The sequence below is a fragment of the Theobroma cacao genome, chromosome 9 (assembly GCF_053813885.1).
Source record: "Theobroma cacao isolate CCN51 chromosome 9, ASM5381388v1, whole genome shotgun sequence".
Lineage (NCBI taxonomy): Eukaryota > Viridiplantae > Streptophyta > Magnoliopsida > Malvales > Malvaceae > Theobroma > Theobroma cacao.
The window spans coordinates 45648829-45672412 of NC_142647.1; the positions used below are offsets into that span (position 1 = coordinate 45648829).

Below are 23584 nucleotides of genomic sequence, written 5' to 3' on the forward strand. Positions count from 1 at the left end.
TTAATTCATAACCCAGAATTGCTACATTAATTTTCCCCTTCGGACCACGGAAACATTTCAAATATATTTCATTTTTCTGCTTTAATTTTGCACCAAGCATAAGAAAAACTAAAGAATGTAACAAATTAAATAATCAATTGAACAACTTCAATTACAAATTTACAACTTCCTTCTTTTTTTTTTTTTTGACATACATTATGACTTTAGGTATCAAAATTGTATTTCTATAAAAAATATACATCTTGTGGTGGGAAGAATTGAATCTTTGAACGTGTAATTTTGCTGTAATCTTATTACCTGAACAACATTGCTGACCAAAATGTTACAAACCCGGCGACGCCAATACTAATGCAAACCAGATCCAAAGCCCTTTCTTTCCTTTGCCTCCTTTCTTTTCTCTCCCTTTTCCTCTCTCCAAACTCCTCGTACCTCTCTTTCCCTTCATTTCCATTCCCTTTCTTCCTCCTCCCGTTCTCCATAACCCCTTCCAAAATTACCAAACTATCCTTCCCATTCAACCCTTTGCCTTCCATGTCCTCCATCACCATGCTCACTTCCCTCACGTGCATCTCCCCTCCTTCTTTTCCCACGCACGTGACCACTACCCCACACTCCACTAACTCCCTCGACGATCCCCGCCTTCCACCCCCGCCCATGACCATCCCAAATCGGACCTGCACATCACCAGTCAACCAGTGCCGCTTCACCGAAACAGCTCTCCTACTCGACATGTTCACCGCCGCCTTCTTCCGGCTCGGGTCGATCACTATCCAGCTCAAAGTCAAGTTTTCCTCCAAATGTTTTAGCCACGTGTCGACTTTATTGCTACCACCAAAATACTTAATCGGTGTCGGAGCGGAGTCTTTCGGGTCAAGTAAATCCACCCGGAATGGTGAGCACAAAAACCAGCTGCTTGACGTTTCCATTTCTTCAACTTTAGTGTAAATAATTTTGTTCCGATAGGAAATATCAACCGCAGAGATGAGTTCCGTTGGCAGAGTCAAAGAGTTGACGTTGAGTTTTAACGGTTGGAGATCGAGAAACGGGAAAGCATCGGAGAAGAATGAGCGGTGGCCGGAAGGGAAAGCAGAGATGATTTTTTGGAGACGCGGGTGATTAACGGAAGGCCACGTGGAAGAGCAAATGTTTTGCCAGAGATTTTCTTCGGAAGAGAGAGCGTGTAAGTGAGACGATGAGCAGGCGAGGGCGGCTAGGGAAGGGCCGTCGAGTCGGGTGAGGATGTGGGAATGGAGGATGTCCGGATGGACGGTGGAGATGGTTTCGTTGCTGGCGTAGCCGCCTTGATCAACAGTTGTGGATGTTATGGTTTTCATTTTGTTAGAAATGAAGAAGAGGTCTCCTTTTTTGAGTTGGGTCCGAACGAAAGTGTTAAAAGGACCATCTTATAGGAGATTGCAAACTTGTTCAAACAGTCAAACAAGGACTTGTGTTGGGAAATATCTTGTTTACTTCCCTCCCTCCTGCCATGAAAACCCGAACACCTTTTTTTTTTGTCTCTTTTATTTAATTTTCGCTAAAGTGGAATTTTTTATATTTTTACAAAAATTAAACGTTCGTCCTTAACACACTTTTATTTAAAGCAATTTCTTAATATTTCGAAAGGGTTTTCCCTTTAAACTTTGTCTTATGATATAAAGAAATATTGAAAAATTTTATGTAAAAAAACTGTTTTACGCATTAATTTTATTTTTTAATGTTTATAGTTCATTAAAAATTTAAAATAAAATAGTAAAGATTATAAACATTTTAAGATTTTAAAAAGGTAAAAGAGTGAAAAAAGTGAAATTCTGTTTTTAACTCTACTGTTTCAGTTTTTGAATATTTAAAAAATGAAACATATTTTTTTATTATTCGTCATTATAAAATAAGTTAATATATATGCTTATATTTGATACATTAATTATCACTCACGAAATTCTATTACCTCATTAGTGACATAAAACTAAAAAATTTTAAATACTTAGGATTAAATATTAAAAGTTTCTTAATTAAAAAAATAAAATATTTTCAATTCTTTTTAGATCTTTTCCTTTCTTCATCAAGCATCCAAATAATTTTTTTAAAAAAGGAATTGCTGAAACCCTAACAAAGATTGAGGAACTTGATAAAGAGATTTGGTAAGAGGATTATGATTTTTATTGAAAGTTAGTGCAAATAGGATTTAGATGAAATTCAAAAAATTGACAAAATTGACTTCAAGACGAGTTTTTTAATAGACGCTATCGTTATGATTTATTTCACCTCACTGTTTGGTATACAAAAAGAAATAATGCGAATAATGTTAGAAATACAATTAAGCCAACGACTAACTTTATCTTACACTTTACGAGAGTGAACCGTTAGATATACTTCGAGGGTTTGCAAAGTTATTCGACCTTAAAGCCTACTTTCTACAGCAAGTAAATTATAATAAATTTAGATGTTTTTGTAGTTAATGAAAATTTAAGTGTTTATATTAATAGAATACAACACCTTTCTTGCTATTGATTATTCGGTATGCGAAGGGGAATAATGCAAATAGCTTAGAGATACAATTAAATCAATGTTTAACTTTGTCTTGTAGTTTACAAGAGTAAACCGCTAGATATAACCAAGGGTTTGTAAAGTTATTCGACCTTAGAACTTACTTTTTACAACAAGTAAATTATAAGGAATTTGAACGCTTTTATAGTTGATGAGAATTCAAGTGTTTATGTTAATAAAATACAACATTTTTCCTACTCTTGTTTTGTTTTGATTTTGATGCGTCAAAATGGTTGACAATAAATTCTTTATATACGCTTGCAAGTGTCTCTTTTTTAAGGACACGACCATTTCATTAAGGCACTACTTTATCTAAAAGATATCTTTATATTTTGTAAGATACAACTTTTGAATAAATGTATTATTTCAATAATCACCTTATGAAAGGACAATTATTTATTCCATTAACATAATCTTTGAATTATAATTTGAAACGATAACTTTTCATATTTAAACTTTTGAGTTATGATGTTTTTTTTTTTAATTTGTTTCATTTTGGATGTCATTTTACCAAAAAATATAACCATTTACATGAAAAACTTATTTACAATTCAATAATCACATTATGTCACTTTATGTGATATAACCTTTGAGTTAAGATAACTTTTCATTATGTGACATAATTTTTTATTTTGAAAATACACTAACAGAATAAGAATTCAAATGCAAAAATCATATAAAAAATATATTACTAAAGTCAACAAGTAAAAATTGTATTCTTAAAATTGCGTAATTTTGCCAAACTGAATTTTATTGGAAGAAGAAGATAATGGAATTGAGAGAGAAAGAGGATAACATAAAAAGAACGGTTGTAAGGAGGTTGAAGAGGGAAAAAAAAGATTTTTTTTTATTTGTATGTATTTTTTAAAAAATTATTAATATTTAATTTTACATCTTTAAAAGATTTTAAATTTTATTTCATTAGTGAAGTGATAGTAAATCTGAAAGTATATAAAAATAATACATTTTCAATATGTCAAATATTTTTCATTGAATGGAATAAGAATCAAAGACCTGCATGCACCTCTAATTGAGTTGCAAATTTTACAACAAAAAATTTCTTGTACCCCTAATGTATATCCTCCCAATTCTCAAATAAAAAAAAATCAATCATCAAGAAGCAGGTCAAATGATCTTCCCTTCAATGGAATTAATCTTTTAATAATTTTAGAGAAACCATTTGCCCTGAAGATTTCATCAAACCATTGGCAGGCAACTTGGTGTTGTACTCTGAATTTTGGGGGCAGTCGGCTAAAATTTTTACGTGTGAATGTAGTCAACAAAACCGAACACGGGTTGGTGAGTAGCATTGCCGTCACTTGGAAACCAACAAACACTGGATGACGCAGCAAATTCATGCAAATCGAAATGAGCCGCAACTATTTGTGCATTTATTAAACCTACTCACGGAAGTGGACATTAAATTTTGGCACTCAATATTTATCCATACATTTATTTGTTGATAATTATAATATTTATATATTTTGGGTACAAAATGTATGGATATATTAATTGGGTAGACATTACATGAGCCAACGCATTCTTGCTTGGCACCCATTTTAACACTTGTGTTTCACATGCTCCATTTGTAGAAGCATGAAAGAAACACATGATGCGTCGGGATGTACATGGAACTTTCTTGTCGCAGTATTTATTATTAATTACTAAGCAAAAAAGGTTTATAGTCAAATTTTCCACACCCTATTTATATATATCCCATTTTCTTTGACCTAATCGTTCCTTTTTCCACCAAAGCGTGCTACTTTATCAAAAACTGTTTATTGACAACGAAGACATGAATCAAAGTGAGGGATTAATTCATTCAATAAAGAAATTACTGAAGGATCAAAGTGGGTTTCTTTTTTCTCTTTTTAAAGAATCGAAATGGGTTTTTGTTAAAACCAAAAAAATTCTGACTACAATGGTTGGGGCCACTTAATATGCCATAAATTAAGCTATTTTAATGTTTGAGCTTTAACTTTTAAGGAGTAAATAAGATTATCCTATGAAGTCGGTGATGGCCTATTAATTTATCATTGATTATTTCTATTATATTTTCGCTAAACTGTATTTAATCATGGCCAATTTGGTCATTTTCTAAACTAGGTTTGCTAAACCGTATAATAGGTTTCATTAAATTAATCCTTCTCTTAAACCCTAATATTTCAATGTCAAGTTAGGTGAGAAAGTGACAATGTTTAATCAGTTATAAATCGAAGCTTTTGATCTAGTGGTTTGATAGTCAAATCTTTAAAATTGAGCAATGTTTAGTTTGTCAAGGTTTTCTACTGTTTGAGCCAGCCCGTGATGGGCATTCGATCTTTCATGTTCATAAATTAATTATATGACTAAAATGGCTTTGATGTTTGATTTTATTTAGTCAATTACGCATGTTGGATTAGTGGAGGCAAATCAGCTCGTAAAAGAATTCAAATAATGAGCAATTAATTATTTTATGATTAAACAACCCTCTTGAAGTCTACCACCAACCCTTTTTTCTTCAGCTACATCTTTATTTTTTAGGTGGTTATATAACAACCAAGAGTTATATATATGGAAAAGGGTTTATTAATTACTTATCTGATCTTATTCATTTTGATAGAAAGGTCAAAAACGTGACTAAACAAATAAAGAAAAACAGTTTAATGCATTAGTTTGAAACATCCCAAATCAAAGGCAAAAACCTAACCAGTTGTTATTCTAAACAATAGAAAAAGAAGAGGATGAAGCAAGATTAAGGTCATTGAAAAGGATATGTTCCTGCTTTTATCCTAATGGCTTTTTCTCATTCGTTTTCTTTGCCAAATTATATCGGTACAATAAGACTTTGGCAAATCGACTATTTCAATATGAAAGTATGTTGGTGTAGATGAGGTTTACATGAAATTCAAAAAATCGACAAAATTGACTTCAAGACAAGCCTTTCAATATACGTTATCTTTAAGATTTATTTCGCCTCTATCACTCGGTATTCAAAAGGTGAATAATTTGAATAGCCTTAAAGATACAATGAAGCAAACGTTTAATTTTATCTTGCACTTTACGAGAGTAAACCGCTAGATACACCCAAAGGTTTACAAAATTGTTTGGCCTTAGAGCTTACTTTCTGCAGCAAGTAGATTATAAGGAATTGGATGCTTTTGTAGTTGATGAGAACTTTAAGTGTTTATCTTAATATAATATAACACTTTTCTTGCTCTTGATATTTCTACTATTGTTTTGTTTTTGATTTGATCTATCAAAATGGTTGGCAATAAGCCCTTTATATAGGCTTGCAAGTGTCTCTTCTTCAAGGATACAACCCTTTTATTAAGGTATCATTTTGTCTAAAAGGCATCTTTACATTTTACCATATACAACTTTTGGATAAAGGTATTATTTCAATAATCATCTTATGAAAAGATAATTATTCATTCCATAAAACATAATCTTTGAGTTATAATTTGAGATAATAACTTTTCATATTTAACTTTTGAGCTATGGTGTCTTTTCAATTTGTCTCATAACTTTTAGATATCATTTTATCAAGAGACATAACTATTCACATGAAAACGTGCCTATAATACAATAGACACACTATGTCACTTTTTGTTACATAACTTTTGAGCTAAGATAGCTTTTCATTATATGACATAACCTTGGTTTTTGAAAATACACCAACAATCCCCCACCATTTTCAAAATTTCTAAATACCAACAACTTTGGGAACCTTATGTATAAATGAAGGTATCTCGCAGATTTGAACCTTCACTTAGTGAGTGTGGTTGGTTCTAGTTTGAATTGAGTGGTTGACCAAGCATTGAACCATCGATTTTTCATTTGACTAGTCGGGCCACTAAACACACACAAGCTTCCTTGCTCACTTTGTATCTAGTTTTGCCAATACATTTTATGGCCTTGTGTTTTGCATCTATTCATAAGTGCTATTAGAGTCAAGTCTTTAGCTCCTAGAAACGGCCACACTTCCACTCACATAGGTAGCTCCCATCGGAAGTACTCTGTAATTATAGTACTTCAACATATACATATTATGGGTCTATTAAGAACTTTTGTTCAACCTTAGCTTACACATTACCGGAACCAAGCACTATACACCTTGGGATGAAAATATAAATTAGTGCTTGCAATCATCCATGTTGTAGAATGGTTAGTACCTAAGACTTGCAGGTCGACCACAAGCGTCGAGGTGAGCTTCCACCATTGAAGATTTAGTTGATAGGCTTGAAACCCATCCCTCTTGAGGTCTTTATTACCAAGTCTTTATTTAGACCTTTGATAAACGGATCCAATAAATTTTCATCAGACCTCACATAACTTATAGTGACTATACCATCACTAATTCTTTATCTTACAATGCTATGTCGAAGTCCATTATATCGACTCTTTCCATTGTATGCTTGATTATATGCCTTTGATATAGTTGCTTCATTGTCACAATGTATCAAGATTGGTTCCATTGGTTTAGGCCATAACGGAATTTCATAAAATAAATCTCTTAACCATTCCGCTTCTTGGGTGGCAGATGCTAAAGCTATAAATTCAGTCGCCATAATGGAGTCTGCTTGATAAGATTGTTTCTTAGAACCCCAAAACATAGCACCCCTAGCAATTGTAAAAATCCAACTAGTTGTAGATGTATGATCTGTACTATTTGAGTTCCAACTAATATCTATATACCCTTCTAAAACTGAAGAAAAACCTGAATAACAAATGTCATAATTCTTTATACTCTTTAAGTATTTTAGAACTCTATGAACAACATACCAATGTTTTTTACTTAGATTACTTGTAAATCGACTTAGCATCCCAATCGCAAAAGCAATATCTAGCCTTGTATAAACCATGGCATACATTAGGCATCCAATCACCTTTGCATATTCATTTTGTGCTATTGGCTTGTCTTTATTGGGTATTAGCTTTATATTAGAATCATAAGGCGTAGTCATTGGCATACAATCTGACTTACCGTACTTCATTATAATCTTTTCAATGTAATGAGATTGAGACAATGTTAGGCCATTATTATCTCTCATTATTCTTATACCAAAAATAACATCCGCCATATCCATATCTTTCATGTCAAAATTCTGTGACAAGAACTTTTTTGTGTTCTCCACTTGTTCTAAATCAGTACCAAAGATTAATATGCATCTACATACAACTTCATCAAACTTTTGATGCCAATGTTTAGGTGCTTGTTTTAATCCATACAAAGATTTTACAAGCTTACATATTTTCCTTTCTTGACCAAGAAAGACAAAGCTTTTAGGTTGTTCTATATACGCCTCTTTATCTAACTCACCATTTAGGAATGTTGTTTTAACATCTATCTAGTAAATTACCATCTTATGTATAGATGCAAGTGCTATAAGCACTCTAATTATAGCTATTCTTGCTACCGGTGCATATTTATCAAAATAATCAACACCTTCCTTTTGTTTAAAGCTTTTTGCCACTAGCCTTACTTTAAATTTTTCTACGGTTCCATCAACTTTCATTTTTTTTTTTGAAAATCCACTTATAGCCTATTGGCTTAGAACCTGGTGGAAGGTCTACCAATTTCCACATTTTGTTTCTCATTATCAAGTCCATCTCATATTGTATTGCTTCTCTCCAAAATGAAGCATCTCAAGACTTCATTGCCTCCATATAAGTTTGAGGATCACTTTCACCTTCTACATTAAAGCAATAAGGCAAGTATTCACATGTTTCTTTTCTTGTACCTTCTACTAAGTACATGAGGAAATTGGATCCATATGTCTTTGCTTTTTTAATTCTTTTACTTTTCGAAGCTCAATAGTTTTCTCATCATTTGCTGAAAGTTTATCACTTTTTGTTACTAGTTCTTTGGGTCTTGGAATTGAATTGAACCTTGTTTCATCAAAGATAGCATCTCTTGATTCTATGACTATATTAATGGAATATGAATCATTGGGCTCTATCACCATGAAACGATATGCTTTACTATGTTCAGCATATCCTATAAATATACATTCAATTTCTCTTTCACCCAATTTCCTTGTCTTTGGTTCTGGAACTCTTACTATGACTTGACATTCCTAAACTCTTAAATAATTAAGATTTGGCTTTTTTCTTTTCCATAGCTCATAAGGAGTAGTTTTGCTCCTTTTGTTTGGGATTCTATTTAGTATATGACAAGCCGTTAATAAGGTTTCGCCCCAATATCTTTTTCCCAAACTTGAATTAGAAAGCAAAGTATTGACCATTATATTAAGAACTCAATTCTTACGTTATGCTACACCATTTTGTTTTGGTGTGTATGGAGTGGTAATTTCATGAATAATATTAGTGGACTCAAAATACTTAGGATCATAATATTCACCTCCTCTATCACTTCGTAAACATTTGATAAGTAATTCACAATACAATTCAATTTCTTTTTATAAATTCTAAATTTCTCCATTGCTTCATCTTTAGTATGCAATAAGTAAACATAGCAATATCTAGAAAAGTCATCTAAAAATGTTCTGAAGTATTTCTTTCCACCAATAAAAGGAGTACTATGCATGTCACAAACATCAGAATGTATTAATGCAAGTAATTTGGAGTTTCTTTCTACCTTAGGAAATGAGCTTCTTGTGATTTTAGTAACCATGCTGTCTTGCACATATCATTATTTACATCAATGTTGAGTATTAATTCTAATTTAGCCATTTCATGCATTCTTTTATAATGAACATGACCTAATCTACTATGTCATATGTTAAACAGAATTAATTTACTATCATGAACATTAAACGAGGCATCAATATAAGTAGAACTAGTAATATTCTTATTAATATTAAGTTTGAACATGTTTTCACAAAAAAATCCACTTCCCACATAATGTCTACCTTTTGTAAAGATGAACTTATCTGCTTCAAATACTAATTTAAAGCCATACTTATTCAACAAACCACCTAACTCAAAATTTTTTCTAACTTCCGGTACATAATAAACATTGTTTAGTACAAGTATTTTTCCAGAAGTAAACATAAGTTCCACGGTTCCTTTTCCTTTCACTTGTGTAGTGGAGGAATTTCTCATGTATAACATGTTTCCGTCATTAACTACTTTCAAAGTTTTGAAGAAACTCTTATTGTTGCATGCATGATTAGTTGTACCAATGTCAATCCACCATGCTCTATCATCTTGGAGAAGATTGACCTCAAAAATCATATCCATAAATTTGTTATTGTTCACACCTTGTGTCTTATTTTTCAAAAGTTTACATTCCACCTTAAGGTGTCCAAGTTTGTTACAATGGAAACATGGCCCTTTTTTGTTTCTTTTGAACTTTTGACTTTTGTCATTCATACCCACTGAATGTTTTCTTTTGTTGCATGAGACCGGCTTGTTTGATAGTTTGTGTTTCATCATATGGACTTTTGAAGTCTCAAGATTCTTTACATTAGAATCTTTTTCTTTTTCATCTTGCTTGACTTCTTCTTGTTTACGATAATCTTCTTCCATTCGAAAATGATTACCAAGGTCCTCAAGAAACATATCTTGTTTTTATGTTTTAGAGTTTTCTTAGTGTCTCTCCATGAAGGGGGAAGCTTATCAATTATTGAAGATACCACAATTGCTTCGTCCATTTTAAGACCATATTGCTTAAAGCTATTTATAATGCGTTCAAGCTCATGCAATTGCTCCATAACAAAACGATTATCAACCATTTTGTAATTATTGAAACGACTAACCAAAAATTTTTTGCTGCTTGCATCTTCAGCCATGTATCTTGCTTCCAATTTGTCCCAAAGTTGTTTTGCACTAGCTTCATTCTAGTACGCATCGAACAATGCATCCAAGATTCCATTAAGAATGTGTCCCATGCATATTTAGTCATCATTATCCCATTTTTGCCTCAAATGAGTTCTATCCACGGATTCTTCACCACCTTCTTCATTTGGTCGTGGTGTATCTAGAACATAAGCGACTTTAAGAGTTGTGAGGAGGAAGCGCATCTTTTTCTGCCATCAAATAAAGTTTCTTCCTTCAAAGCGATCTAACTTGACAATGTTGGTAGCCATTTCTTTAAGTGAAGCCATTTTAAATACCACGAAAATAAGGCTTAAAATTTTTGGTGCAGATGGGGTTTAGATGGAATTCAAGGAACAAGCAAAATTGACTTCAAAGCAAGCCTTTCAATAGACACTATCTTTAAGACTTATTTCGCCCCCACCACTCGGTATGCAAAAGGGGAATCATGTGAATAGCCTTAGGGATACAATGAAGCCAACGTCTAACTTCGTCTTGCACTTTACAAGAGTAGATCACTAGATACATCCGAGGGTTTACAAAGTTAGTTGGCTTTAGAGCCTACTTTCTGCAGCAAGTAGATTATAAGGAATTTGGATACTTTTGTAGTTGATGGAAACTTTAAGTGTTTATATTAATATAACACAACACTTTTCTTATTTTTGATATTTCTGCTCTTATTTTGTTTTTGATTTGATCTATCTAAGCAGTTGGCAACAAGTCTTTTATATAGGCTTGCAAGTGTCTCTTCTTCAAGGACACAACCTTTTTATTAAAGCATCATTTTGTCTAAAAGGCATATTTACATTTTATCTGACACAATTTTTGAATAAAGGTATTACTTCAATAATTATCTTATGAAAAGATAACTATTCATTTCATAAAATATAATTTTTAAATTATAATTTGAAACAATAACTTTTCATATTTAACTTTTGAGCTATGATGTTTTTTCAATTAGTCTCATAACTTTTGAATATCATTTTACCAAAAGATATAACTATTCACATGAAAACCTGCTTATAATCCAATAAACATACTATGTCACTTTTTATGATATAACTTTTGAGTTAAAATAGCTTTTCATTATGTAACATAATATTTGATTTTAAAAGTACACCAACAATGTACTCATTATTCTTCTTCTTTTATTTTATGTATTATTAAATGGGAATTTGTCCCAGCAAATGGAGATAGTGCCAAAGAAGTGGAAGCCAAGCCAGCCCCTGACCATGTACATTCACTTGATCTGGTTAATTAACTGAATTTATTGGCGTTTAGACCTTCTCTATTAAGTATTTTGATCATTTCCGTATATAAAATTTATAATTTAATGTGGAGATAAAATAATTTTTTGACCGCAATTAAGGTAGTTAATTTCCATGTGAATTGTATTCATTAAATTATCTCGGGTGGCATTGCCAATATATATTGTGAATTAGTCTTTGTAAACTCACCTGCCCTACAACCTCATTCTTCTCCCCCGGGATTGCCAGCCAATGTATCTTGTCAATATGCAATTGTTCTTTGTAATTGTTTCAAACTATCCGCCTGGCTACGGCCGGTAATTAAATAAATCAATTACAATTCATTTCAAGCCCAATAGAGAGCTAGCTAATCTGTTAATGAAGGAGGCAGCCAGTTGATAAGAAATTCAACTAGGAACACAAGACAAAAGATACTTGGGACAATTGAATCTGAGAGGCTTTAGTATTCATTCCCCTGAAATATTATAGATTAACCTGGGTGTCCCATTTGCCAGTTCCTAACTGAACTTGCCCAAAATTCTTTCATTTGTTTATTTTATTTAGCGTATGATATTTTGTGTGTGGATATTTCAGGAACATTTAATTGTCAGACCAGTTTTGTAGCTGGCATTGGCATTTCCTTACAATTTTGCCGGACATGAAATCATGCTCAGAACATGTCTTCAATGGCTGGCTGACTCGATAATGTTTCCTTCAAGTTACGGGGCTGCACTTGCGACTTTTTCAAGTGGACCAAGGCCCCAGCCGCCATAGTGGAAAAAAACCTCAGTGCGGTAGAGAATATAGTTGCCATGATAGCCATTCGCGATCAGTGGTTTTTTACCGAGTTTCAAAGGGTTTAGGTATTATTTAGAAAACTTTTAAGTAAGGGCACTGACTGTCACAATCCACAAATACTGTTTTCTTTCACAAAACTATAAACATACCAAGTTATTATGCCTTAACTTGGGTAAATAGAATAGGAGGAAATCATTAAGTTTAAAAAGAAAAATGCTTTAATTTCGGATGGATATTGGGGTAACTCCATTTTGCCAAAAGTTCTCAAATTTGGTAATCAATTGTTCATAAAACTGCATAAAAGGTCAAAGCTTATCCACAACTTTTAGCAAGCAAGCATGCTGCTTGGTTGAGCTTAATTTTGACCATATTCGATGAATGTGAAGTTGGTTCACTTCCACTACAATCCATCGATCAAAATCAATTCACACCATTTCAAACTAAACCAAGCAGTCAAAGATTACAGGTGCTAATTTAGAAGGGGAACAGAGAAACATTTGACTACAAGGTTTTTAATTAGATAACGCCAGAATAAGCTGAGCCTTTAATGATTTGAAAGTTGACTGTTTAATCGCTTGCTTCTTTTACCAATATAACCCAAGCTTTTAGCATACATGAGCAAAATTTTTTGGCGTTGATACTGTATTTTCCAACAAAATTACCAAAGCTTGATCAGACTAATTCTAATATGTTTCCATGCCGTTTGGCCTGCAATTGTAGAATTGTAATGCATAATTCATATCCATTCATGTATCTACTGGGCTCACCAACCATCAGACTTATGGACGGTTCGATACAATTCAGCAACTGAAAATGCAAGCCAAATTAGCATTATTTCTTTGGACTGTAGCTCCCCTCTGTACCAATTAAAGGACTAAGCATTTTCTTTTTTCTTTGCTAATTGGTAAATGGTGGTGCAAGAATGAAACTAGCCGGAAAGTTCACGTTCCATTGAAACAAAACCAAGTGTATGTATCAACTTTCTTTTTAAACACTAGAATTGAAGAAGAGGGTAAACAAAAAACGAGGACATAGAATTGCACCATTCTCAATTTTCCACTCCCCCAACCTTTATCATTATTGAGCTCGCTCTCCCTGGCCAGTCTTCACCACTGAGAGCTAACATATCACTACCTTGAAGAGAAGATAATGGTAGAGGTACTCCCAAAAGATGCCTTAAACTTACTCCTTGAAAACACTTATCATGTGGCAAGTCTGAAAGTTACAATCCATCACTAGTATATCTGATTAACCACTCATCAAATGATCTCGAGTCTTTTCTGCACACATATGGCAAGACAACAATTGAAACCAACATTCACCTAAGACATCACTCAGTTGAGCAGAAAAACCTCAAAGAAAACAGGGGATGCATAAGAAATTAAGAATGGCAACTAACAACCGAATTCTAGCTTAACTGAGAAAGAGTGCCACTGAAAATCTGCTTCACTCATCATCCCAGGTTGATGCCCCGCCCATTCCAACTTCAACTGCTGGGGCCAATTGAAGTTCAGGAAGCACACCACGTTTACTTTTCTTCTTTTTCACAGGGTAAGTAACTAAACTACCTGTCGATTTCTTAACTTGACCAGATGTTTCAAATATCTTCCTTTCACCATCATCTTTCGGATCTGCAACATCAGTTGTGAACAGCTCTGTGAAAGAGGCACCTCCATCATCAATAATGTCAAGTTCGGCCCGTTTCCCTAATTTTTTCTTCTTTGGTTCCTCTTCAACTATGATACCATCCTCACCCTCGTGCACTGAAGCTTCTTTCTTCAGGAGCTTATCATTTGTTTTCCTCCCTTTTTGTATAAATTCTTTCTCCAAACCAAGAAGACTCACATTTTCCTGTTCCCCCTTTGATTTTTTCTTCTTTTCTTCCTTCTCAACAATGATATCATCCTCATCTACTGGAACTTCTGTTGACAGCTTGTCATTTCCTTTCTTCCTTTTCCTCTTCGATTCTTTCTCAGCATCATGACCCGTAGCATTATCAAGATTAATATCCTGTCTTTGAACAGACACCTGAAATTTGGGATTTTTTTTCCCTTTCTGATCCTTTTTCTCCTCCTTATGAATTTCCTCCTTGTTAGCAGCATTATGTGAAGCAATGTTAACAATTTCACCCATTTTATTTTTTATACTTTTATCAATTGGTCTAGCATTGAATATGTGCAAGGTAGGCAGTAACTTTTTAACCTGCAGTAGAGTCATTTATAGCAATCATGTCAAGAGACTAAGGTCATAAAAATTTTTTCTTGAAAGAAAAAAGGAAGAAAAATGTAGACAAGAAAAGTGTAAAAGGGCAAACATGACTACCTACAAAACAATAGACAAGAAAAGTGTAAAAGGGCAAACATGACTATCTACAAAGCATAGACAAGAAAAGTGTAAAAGGGGAAACATATGCCTACCTTCTTTGCTAATTTATCCTTTTCAGCTATAGGGTTTCCTTGTAGATTGAGATTCTTCAGATTAACTAATGAACCCAGTGCCTGTCATTTTGTTTGTTGCCCATGAACAGTATTGAAAATGCAATTCCAAGAAAAAAAAAAAGACCATAAAATCAGGACAAACATCAAGTTTGCTTGCAACTAACCTTCAAATCTGACCATCTAGTGATCAAGTTATTTCCCAAGTCCAAATTTTGAAGTTTCTTATTATAAGACAACTCTGCTGGGAGACTCTGGGCAATTCACACACATTAAGAGAGGGAGACAGGAGACATCAGTGATTAGTTAACAAAATTAAAATGTCAAGAAATGGGTAAATAACATAGGAAATAAAAATGAAAGCAGCTAACTGAAACATAATAGAGGCTGCAATGTACGAAACATGCTTACTAGGATAGTCATTGTGTAAAAGAGCATACTTTGATATCATTGTGAGCAAGTCGAAGCTCTTTTAATTCAATGCAGGACTTAAGTGAAGACTTGATATCTTGAATTTGGCAGTTAGACACAGAAAGCTGGAGCCAAGAGCAGTAGAAAAGCTTTAGGAGTAATCAATTGAAATTGCGTCTATAACATAACAATAAAGGAAGAACTCGTCACCTTTGTGACAGATTTCAGCTTGACAAGCGAATCACCAATTTCACTGATAGGATTTCTAGAAAGCACTGCAGGATATTCCAGAAAACAGAGACTAAGATCCAAGTTAAATGACTTAAGAGATTTCCAATGCACCAATTCGAAGGCAAAACTGGCTTTCTCTCCTCACTTAGTTTAGGTAAGTGAATAACACTAAGAGGACAAAAGTTATGATAGTATCCATGAAACAACTAAGAACAGTTTTTTTGCATTTTAAATGACAAATAAAGTGACCAAACTCCTTCATGGTGCTTGAGAATTGAACCTTTTGGCACTAACAACATTGTACTCTAATGACCAAATTTTAAATTAGAAAGAGTTCATGTATAACCTACCCTAAATCCCAGCCAAACCAAAATGCCTTTTAACAGTATGCGGAGTCATCTTAAAAGGGTTGGATCTGGGTAGTGCCAAGAAGAGGGAAAAGAAGTAGGATGATGGGATGAGTTAAGAGCATGATTAGACAGGGTTAAGTTGAAATAGTTATCCCAACATTCCACTCCAGAATAACAGAGCTGTATTCTATATCAACTCCATTCTTACATTTGTATTTCAGCCAAAAGGCAATTTAAGTTAACTTTGAAAAAAAAAATCACTGTAGAGTGTCATAAAAGCACATGCTGATGGCACGTTAATGAATGTCAACATAAAGGCTATGAACTCATACCAAGAGTGTTCAAGTCTTTCATTCCATCAAGGCCACATATTGAAACAATCTCGTTGTCTGCACAGCCAGCGAAACAGGGTAAATTAGCACTTTTATCCTAATTGCAAAGGAAAAAAAAAAGAGAACAGTCTTTGAAAAACAAGTCGGACAAACCAGCAATGTAATGCATTTTATTACAAATCTTACCATTCAAAATTAATGCGCGTAAATTCACAAGTGGCCTAACCTCTTCCATTGATCTAAGCTTATTTTTGCCTGCATTCAACACCTAATTTACAAGCAAACGAATCATTTTTTTTATGTCAATGTTATGCATTTTAATTTGTTAATAAAATTAAGAATAAACACAGAAAGTTTAATGCTACTTACAGTCAGCTTAGTGAGTCCTTCAATTCCTATCACAGTTTGCAATTTGTTTTGAACAACTGATAACCATTTCAAATTAACGCAGGACTTCAATCCCTATAAATTGAAATTAAATTTAAATTTAAATTTATTTAATAAGTAGGCAGTAACTGAGAAAAGATTAAACAAAGAAAGAAAAAAGACCTCGAGTGAAGTGAGATTGTTAAAGGCCAGGTCGAGTCTTTCTAGGTTTTTGAATTCAGCCAAGCAAGAAACCTGCAAAGAAAAAAAAAAGAGGAGAGATGAGAGGAGAGGAAATGGGAGGGATGGGAGAAAGAGGAATGGCGGCCGCATCGTACATCGGAGAGAGCTTTGTGGTCGAGAGAGAGAGAGGTGATGGAGTTGGGATCATGGGTCTGTTTGTCTTTCAAGAGTTGCTCTTTGGTCAAGCGAGCCATGGACCGCGGGGTATGGGTTTTAGCTAAAACCCTAGCTTTTCTGTCCAGCGAATTTGGCGGCGAGGCGGAGAATGTAGTTTCTTTTGAAGCATGAACACAGGGAGAGACTGCAGGAAAAGGTGACTTAGCGGGCCAACATTGTGACACAAGGAAATGTCCGTTGCCCCCCTTTTTATCACTATTACGTAGTATTTATTTATTTTTTGTTTTCAAAAACATAAAATAAATGGAATTTTTAGAAATATATATTTTTTAAGAAAAATTAAATTTTCAAACTAGGATCTTTTTTTGTTATTTTCGAAAATTATTTTCCAAAAAGAAGAACAATAGAAAGAATAGAAATAGAGAAATTGAAGGAAATCCTGGTGAAAAGAAGGCAGTTAAGTCCTCATTTCTGCCCAGACCATTTGAAAATGGGAGAAGGAGCCCACCACAAAACTTACCTAACTCGTGGGTTTTATCTTGCATTGTACGTAGCCTCAGAACCTCATAATCAGATTTCAGTTCAGGTATTACATCTCAAGAGTTCCAAACTCCGGTCAGCAAAAATAGAAATGAAAGATTGAATCATAATTTAGGTACTAAGCTGAGAATTAGAAGTGAAACATGTTTTAGATTCTGATTAGCAACTATAAATATAATATTGTATCACTCAAACTAAATTATTAAAATGAAATACGATTATGATTGGATTTGATTAGAATAATTTCGAGTTCAAATTATAATAAATTTGGATTGTTTCAAAGTTTGACATTTTTGAGTTTGAGTTGGATTTGAGTTACAATCAAACTTATAATTAAATTTTATATTTTAGTTTTAAGTTTAGATTATTAAAATTTTAGATCAAATCGATCACAATTTCAAATTGCTTCAAGTTCGAGTCATTTTAGATTCAAATCAATTCGGGTTTGAATTCAATTTACCAGCATTAATTAGAATGCATACATATCCTGAATAAAATATGAACATTTCCTATCCTTGAGTTTAGGGGTTAAATTCTAATAGATGAGGAGGTGACTTTTGTACCTGGTATAGAATGGAATGCTTTGAGTTGCAATACAATGATCTCCTCGTGCTTTTATGTTCTATTTATGGACTTATACTTGATATGTAGGTGTTTCATATATCTATCTGATTCATTCATGGTGGGTTATGCTTAACTTGCCACCAAAGAAAATTTAAAATCCTATCTTCATGCTTTATTCAGGATATGCATTCTATTGATCTGAAACAATTCCTTGTTGTTCTGTGAGTTCCGGGCCTCTGCTAAACTGCAACATTTAAACTTCTCTGAAAATATGTAACCCAGTTGACAGTGATGGGCAAAGGCCATAAGGTAAGAATGAGAAAATAAATAAGAGAAACCTCTTTAATATTGTTAAAATAAAATGTGATCATAGCTAGCTGTCCTTCGCCATGATTTCCTCCAATTCACCAATTTTTGTTCTTTATAATTATTCTCTTCTTTTTGGGGAACTAGTTGTGCAATATAATGTTCTCCTAGGCTTTATCTTGCAGTTCAATGTTGCTTTAGAAATATGAAACCAAGGCTATAAGAGATTAGAGCAACATTACCATTCTCTGTGCTGAAGCCTGAAAGCAAGCATATACTCTTTTCATCTATGGGGAGCAAGTAATATTTACACTGAGCTTAAGTACAGATGGTAGTGTATCCACATGGTCAAGAAAACATACAAAGGTGAATATTAAACATCGATTCATAGACCTACTGTCACCATATAATAGATCAACAAACGACATGGGGAGAAAATAAGTATAGTTAAGCCGATAGCCATAGCAGATGCAGCTCTCCTGGACCAAAGGTTATTTACCCTGTTAGCCTCTCTGTACCAGACTTCAACTTTGACCTGCACAAAATGAGAATGATAGTGAAGCAGTCTCAAATGTGGATAATAACAACAATTCAAGTAAAATAATATCAGTGTGCAATGAACATTTGCACAAATATGTAATTCCATTTTCTTTTGGCTTATTGCATAACATAAATGCCATTTCTCTGCTATTAAACAACCCTGCTAGTCAACAACATGAATATTCATGTCCATCTGGTACTATATACTTGCCACACTCGTTAACACCCGGCACATACGATTTATACACCTTTTTTTCATAAATTCAAAGGAACACGCACATGGTGGAGAAACTTGAAACTGGCACTTTTAGGACCTTAACCTATCCTTTTCGGAGTATGACAAGGCCCCATTCTGAAGGCATAGAAGGACCAAGGTCTTTATATGACTGGATGAAGGCCCTATTGCCAAGTCATAAAAAATCCTTAAATACAAAAGTTCAATGTCATCACTTCTATTCCACAACATAACTATTGAAACAACAATTGTCACCAAAATGTTCCCAGAACAAAAAATATTGTAAAATTCAACATATCAATAAAATCTACCAAGAAAAATGAAAAGGAAACCCTGAAAGGGAAAAAGCTATGTTTGGCTAGGCAGTTTGCAAGCCCTGCAAAGGAAAAAGTTAAATTCACTGCTAAAAATCATACTATTTTAGAGCCCTACAAAGGAAATGTTACATGGCAAGAAATGCTGAGCCTAGGAAACAAAATTTTAGATTAGAAAAGAAGCACTCTGAACCTAGCAGCTTAAGTAAATATTGCCACAAGTATCCCAAAGCATAACCAAGCTGATTAAATGCCATGGAACAAAAGCAACAGAACTTCAGTTTCAAACTACAATATGCTTTCATTTTTCTGTGCTTGTTAAATCTCTTGACCTACAGATGTTATTTGGAGAATTTGACAATTTAGAAACTGTTATTATAGACAGAACATGAGCTAACATTCCAGTGTCTACAAATAACCATAAAGAATACATTTCAAGAGCAAGGAAATAAAGTATACCACATCAAACACTTTCTGTCACCACATTTTTAGGTTACATGCTATCACTGCACACAAGAAGCTTGAAGCTGAGAAGGGGTTCTTCAACTATCAAAATATTCTTAATGTATGAACCTCTGCGTCAGTAATTAAAACAAATTCATAAAGTTATAAACAATAACAGACATTGCTCCAAACCCGTCAACATCACTCACATAAATACATTGCAAAGTATAGGACAAGGATGAAGCAAGTACAAATGGGATATAAATATTCCCCTCTTTTACTATGTTGACTCCACTAAAATTATAAAAGCCACTGCTCAATTTTAGGCTAATTTTTGGCCTAAAGCAGCTTTGCCCCTATTGCATCCAATAATTACAAGAAATCACTTTCTGTTCAACTTAAACATTGATTTACTTCTTGAACCAATGATAATACATATCTACAACTGCTGTGAGAGACTGCATTCTTTTAATATATAAGGCTTTTAAAGCAAAGAATATTGTTGAAATTGATGTTCAAATTATTCTATTAACATGTTCATAACAAGCAAACACATAAACCTGCACTTTTGCTTAACTTGAGCTAAAAGCATGAAACTTTCTTTTCTTTCCTTTTTTTCCTTCTGTTCCTAAGCAACAAAGCACACTGATATCCAACTTTGCAATCAGAGTAAGAAGAAGAAGAAGAAGATCGCAAATAAATTGAATAAACTACCAAAAGTACACAAATGAGTGTAAACATCTATTTAATTCTCCAGGCAGAAATCTCGCAAATTCACTAAAACAATCAAAAACAAACTGCTATGAAGCATCCAGACATGTCTTTGATCTACTGCTACATTCATAGCTGTAATTATATAGTTACCATTTATATCTTCATATTTTTGTATATAAATGCCTAGTCAGTGTAATATCAAACTCATTGAGGAAAAGGTTGGTGATTTACCCTCTCTATTGTGTCTTCTAAAACTTCTTAAAACCATCATAATAAAAGTAAAAAAATATCATAAGGTAAGACCAAATTTCTCCAAATTTACAAACCATGTGTTGTGTGTGTGCCAGGTAAACACCCTGCAGAGGCCAAAATCTTTGACATAAAATCCAAGCATTAACAGCATTATCACAAGAAGCTCACAAGAGAATATAGTCAAGACAAATTGCATAATAATTTACCAAGTGAAAAATATCCCATCAAAGCTTACCCCTTTCGTTTTATTTCCCTATTCCTCTTGAATTACCTCTTCGTTTTCAATATCTATTTGATGCATCTCCGGCCCGCCGACGAATTATATGTTCCTCCTGCTCTGATCTTCCATTGATTGGAACCAAGCTCTCGACATAAGCAATAAGCTGCATTGTATTCTGATAAGCATGGATACCAAGATTCTTAAGTTCTCGAGTGGCAGGATCAAACAGCACTAGTTCGTGGTTTGAGCTCTCCAGAAATAATTCACCGTTCTTCCAAAACCCCAATGGCCTCTCAACTCCAGAAACAGATTCAATACTGAATTGTCTAGTCCATGATCCATTCATAACCCATAAATCGATAGACTTTTCAGTTCCCTCCCTAGGGTATACAATAGCACCAAGCGATCCATTAAAGTCCAAAAGTTGCAAATAATATTGTGCTAAAGACCCACCAAATGTTGGCAAAGGTAAAGTTGAAAACTTTTCATTAGCCATGTCAAATGAAAGAATAAGGTAATCAGAATTCCCAGTTGCCTGCCAATAATAAGACCCATTTACGTAATTATTGAATAAAGGTGATGCGTAAGGATGTGCCTCAGGAACTGAAATTTCCTTCCAGGAATCACTTTTCAGTGAATACAACTCAACTTGGTGGATCCAATCAGCTAGCCCGCCTTCCTCTTCATTCTCATCAAAATAATTAGTAACAAATCTTACAACTTTGTAGTCATCAGTTATAGAATCAAAACCAAATCCAAGGCAACCGAAACTAGTGGAATCTACCGAAGGAGGGCGGTTGACTGAGGATCGAGGAAGGATTTTAAACTCTCTGGTCGATGGGTTCCAAAGGGCAGCTTTACCAGCATCATGTAAACAAAGTAATCCATTACAAGGACCAGAAACTACAGGGGCATACCAACAATTCTCAAAAAAGGGTAAATGAATGTTCTCTGTTACTGAGAAGTTTTCCCCTTTTTCTGTTGAGAGTGCAGAGAAATAATGGATGTCATTACGGGTGTTGCCATGACAACGTTTGAGGAGGAGATTAAGGTTGTTGTTTGTGAGGTTGTTCTGGTGATGTTTAGTAATGAAATCAGAGGTCCGAAAAGAAGAAGACCAAGGCTTGCAAACGCACCTGAAACGTGCCAGGGATTTAACTGGAAGCTTTGAGAGGATGTCCATCGTCACCATGTCCGGTATTTCAAATTTGCTCCACCCTTGCATTTTTCCTCTCGTATCTTTTCACTTGCTCTTTTCTGATCAACGGTTGTGAATTTGAACAACAACAACAACTAATCCTTTTTATATGAATACATGAAGGAAAGATAAAAAGAAAAATTACTTGCCTTGCCAACAGAAATAAGTCGATGGAGAGGACAAATTGAGCTTACACATTTTTCATGTTGATATTCAATGTTCATTTTTTTATTTTTTTTTTTTGCTTTTCTAGCTATTTTCATTTATCTTATCAATATGCTTTGTTTTTCTTTCCCGAAACAGAGAGGGAGAGCGGAGCTTCTTCCTTTTTCCTTTTTTGGTCAAAAAAGAAAGTTCACTTCAGAAATGGCAAGATGTTTGATGGTGTAATCTCTCTATGACAATGTTATCACTTTGCACAACATAAATGTAAATGGAGTTACCAAGGTCTCACAATGCGTGAGTATTTTCCATTCATTATTTATTTTAATACGAAAGTTTTTCCATTCTTCTCCTACCAAACATAACCTCAACTTCAACTTTGATCAAGTGTAACAAATTCACAGCCATTTTTATCATACACTGATACGTGTGTGCTTGAGAATAATGATATCTCAAGATAGAAATATCTTAAATTAGACATGTTAACTTTAATCAATGTATTCTAATCGACTTTTTATTCTCAAACGCTCTCTTGACAACACAATTTAGTTAAAATTAGATTTTCGTGAAGTGAATCCAAATTAAAAAAGTTAAACATAGGTAAATAAAGTGTGAAAATCAAATATGAAAAATGGAAGTCGCATAAAAATTTAATTAATTCAAAAATGTAAGTACCATCTTTGAAAGTTTTTAAATAAAAATAAAAACTGTTCCGGTTCATTTCTTTTTTTAAAAAATAAAAATTGCTTCAATAGTTTTTATGACTTATCTTGAAATAAAATTTTTTTTATTTTTTCTCAAAATTCAGCGATTTTGATTTCTTGAAAGTCTTAAATTCTTAAAATTTCAATTCTTTGTGAGAGTGGAGGCAATGGTTAAAGTCCTCCACCATATGCTTATTCAGATTCTAATCTTTCCAGACAAATGTTTGTGGCTTATTATCTACCAAACATTGTTTTGTCTTTTTCTTGAATTTATTAATTTGCCTTACCACTTGTTTTGCAAATAATTTTTTGGTGGTGTTGTCAACAACTGGTTACACCATGACATCATTTTCAATGATAGTGACAACTAAAGATTTTTGTATTGCTTCCAATATATACATTAATTGGACCTTATTAAAGATTTTTTAATATGTTTTACATGCATTTAAATATTTAATTAATAATAAATATATATATCTATCTTGTTAATGATGAATGACGAGGGCACATGTGAGTAGTTTTAAGAAATATATATATATATATCACCCAGGCTTTA

At 33.6% G+C, this 23584-nt stretch overlaps 2 protein-coding genes and 1 pseudogene across 5 annotated transcripts; all 3 read right to left on the reverse strand.

Annotated features, from left to right (window-relative positions):
- On the reverse strand, nt 1–1360 carry LOC18590267 (F-box protein At2g27310-like). Its single transcript, XM_018126675.2, has one exon. The coding sequence runs from the start codon at nt 1332–1334 to the stop codon at nt 294–296; it is 1041 nt and encodes a 346-aa protein (XP_017982164.2). The 5' UTR covers nt 1335–1360; the 3' UTR covers nt 1–293.
- An 11919-nt stretch (nt 1361–13279) lies between these two features.
- On the reverse strand, nt 13280–17064 carry LOC18590268 (Leucine-rich repeat (LRR) family protein). 3 transcript variants are annotated; one of them, XM_088810345.1, is made up of 11 exons: nt 16814–17064; nt 16659–16730; nt 16479–16571; nt 16296–16377; nt 16110–16166; nt 15407–15471; nt 15226–15321; nt 14953–15039; nt 14768–14848; nt 13769–14552; nt 13280–13630 (listed from the first exon to the last, which is right to left on the reverse strand). In XM_088810345.1, the coding sequence occupies exons 1-10, from the start codon at nt 16910–16912 to the stop codon at nt 13797–13799; spliced, it is 1488 nt and encodes a 495-aa protein (XP_088666471.1). In that variant the 5' UTR covers nt 16913–17064; the 3' UTR covers nt 13280–13630; nt 13769–13796. The 3 variants fall into 3 exon arrangements, with proteins under 3 accessions (XP_088666471.1, XP_007015749.3, XP_017983842.1); XM_007015687.3 differs by having other exon boundaries at nt 13280–14552; nt 16814–17063; XM_018128353.2 differs by lacking the exon at nt 16814–17064 and having other exon boundaries at nt 13280–14552; nt 16479–16534.
- Nucleotides 17065–18489: 1425 nt separating this feature from the next.
- LOC18590269 (F-box protein At3g07870-like) lies at nt 18490–22296 on the reverse strand (annotated as a pseudogene). The gene is made up of 2 exons (XR_016028428.1): nt 21016–22296; nt 18490–18780 (listed from the first exon to the last, which is right to left on the reverse strand). The product of XR_016028428.1 is annotated as an F-box protein At3g07870-like (transcript).
- Nucleotides 22297–23584: the final 1288 nt, after the last annotated feature.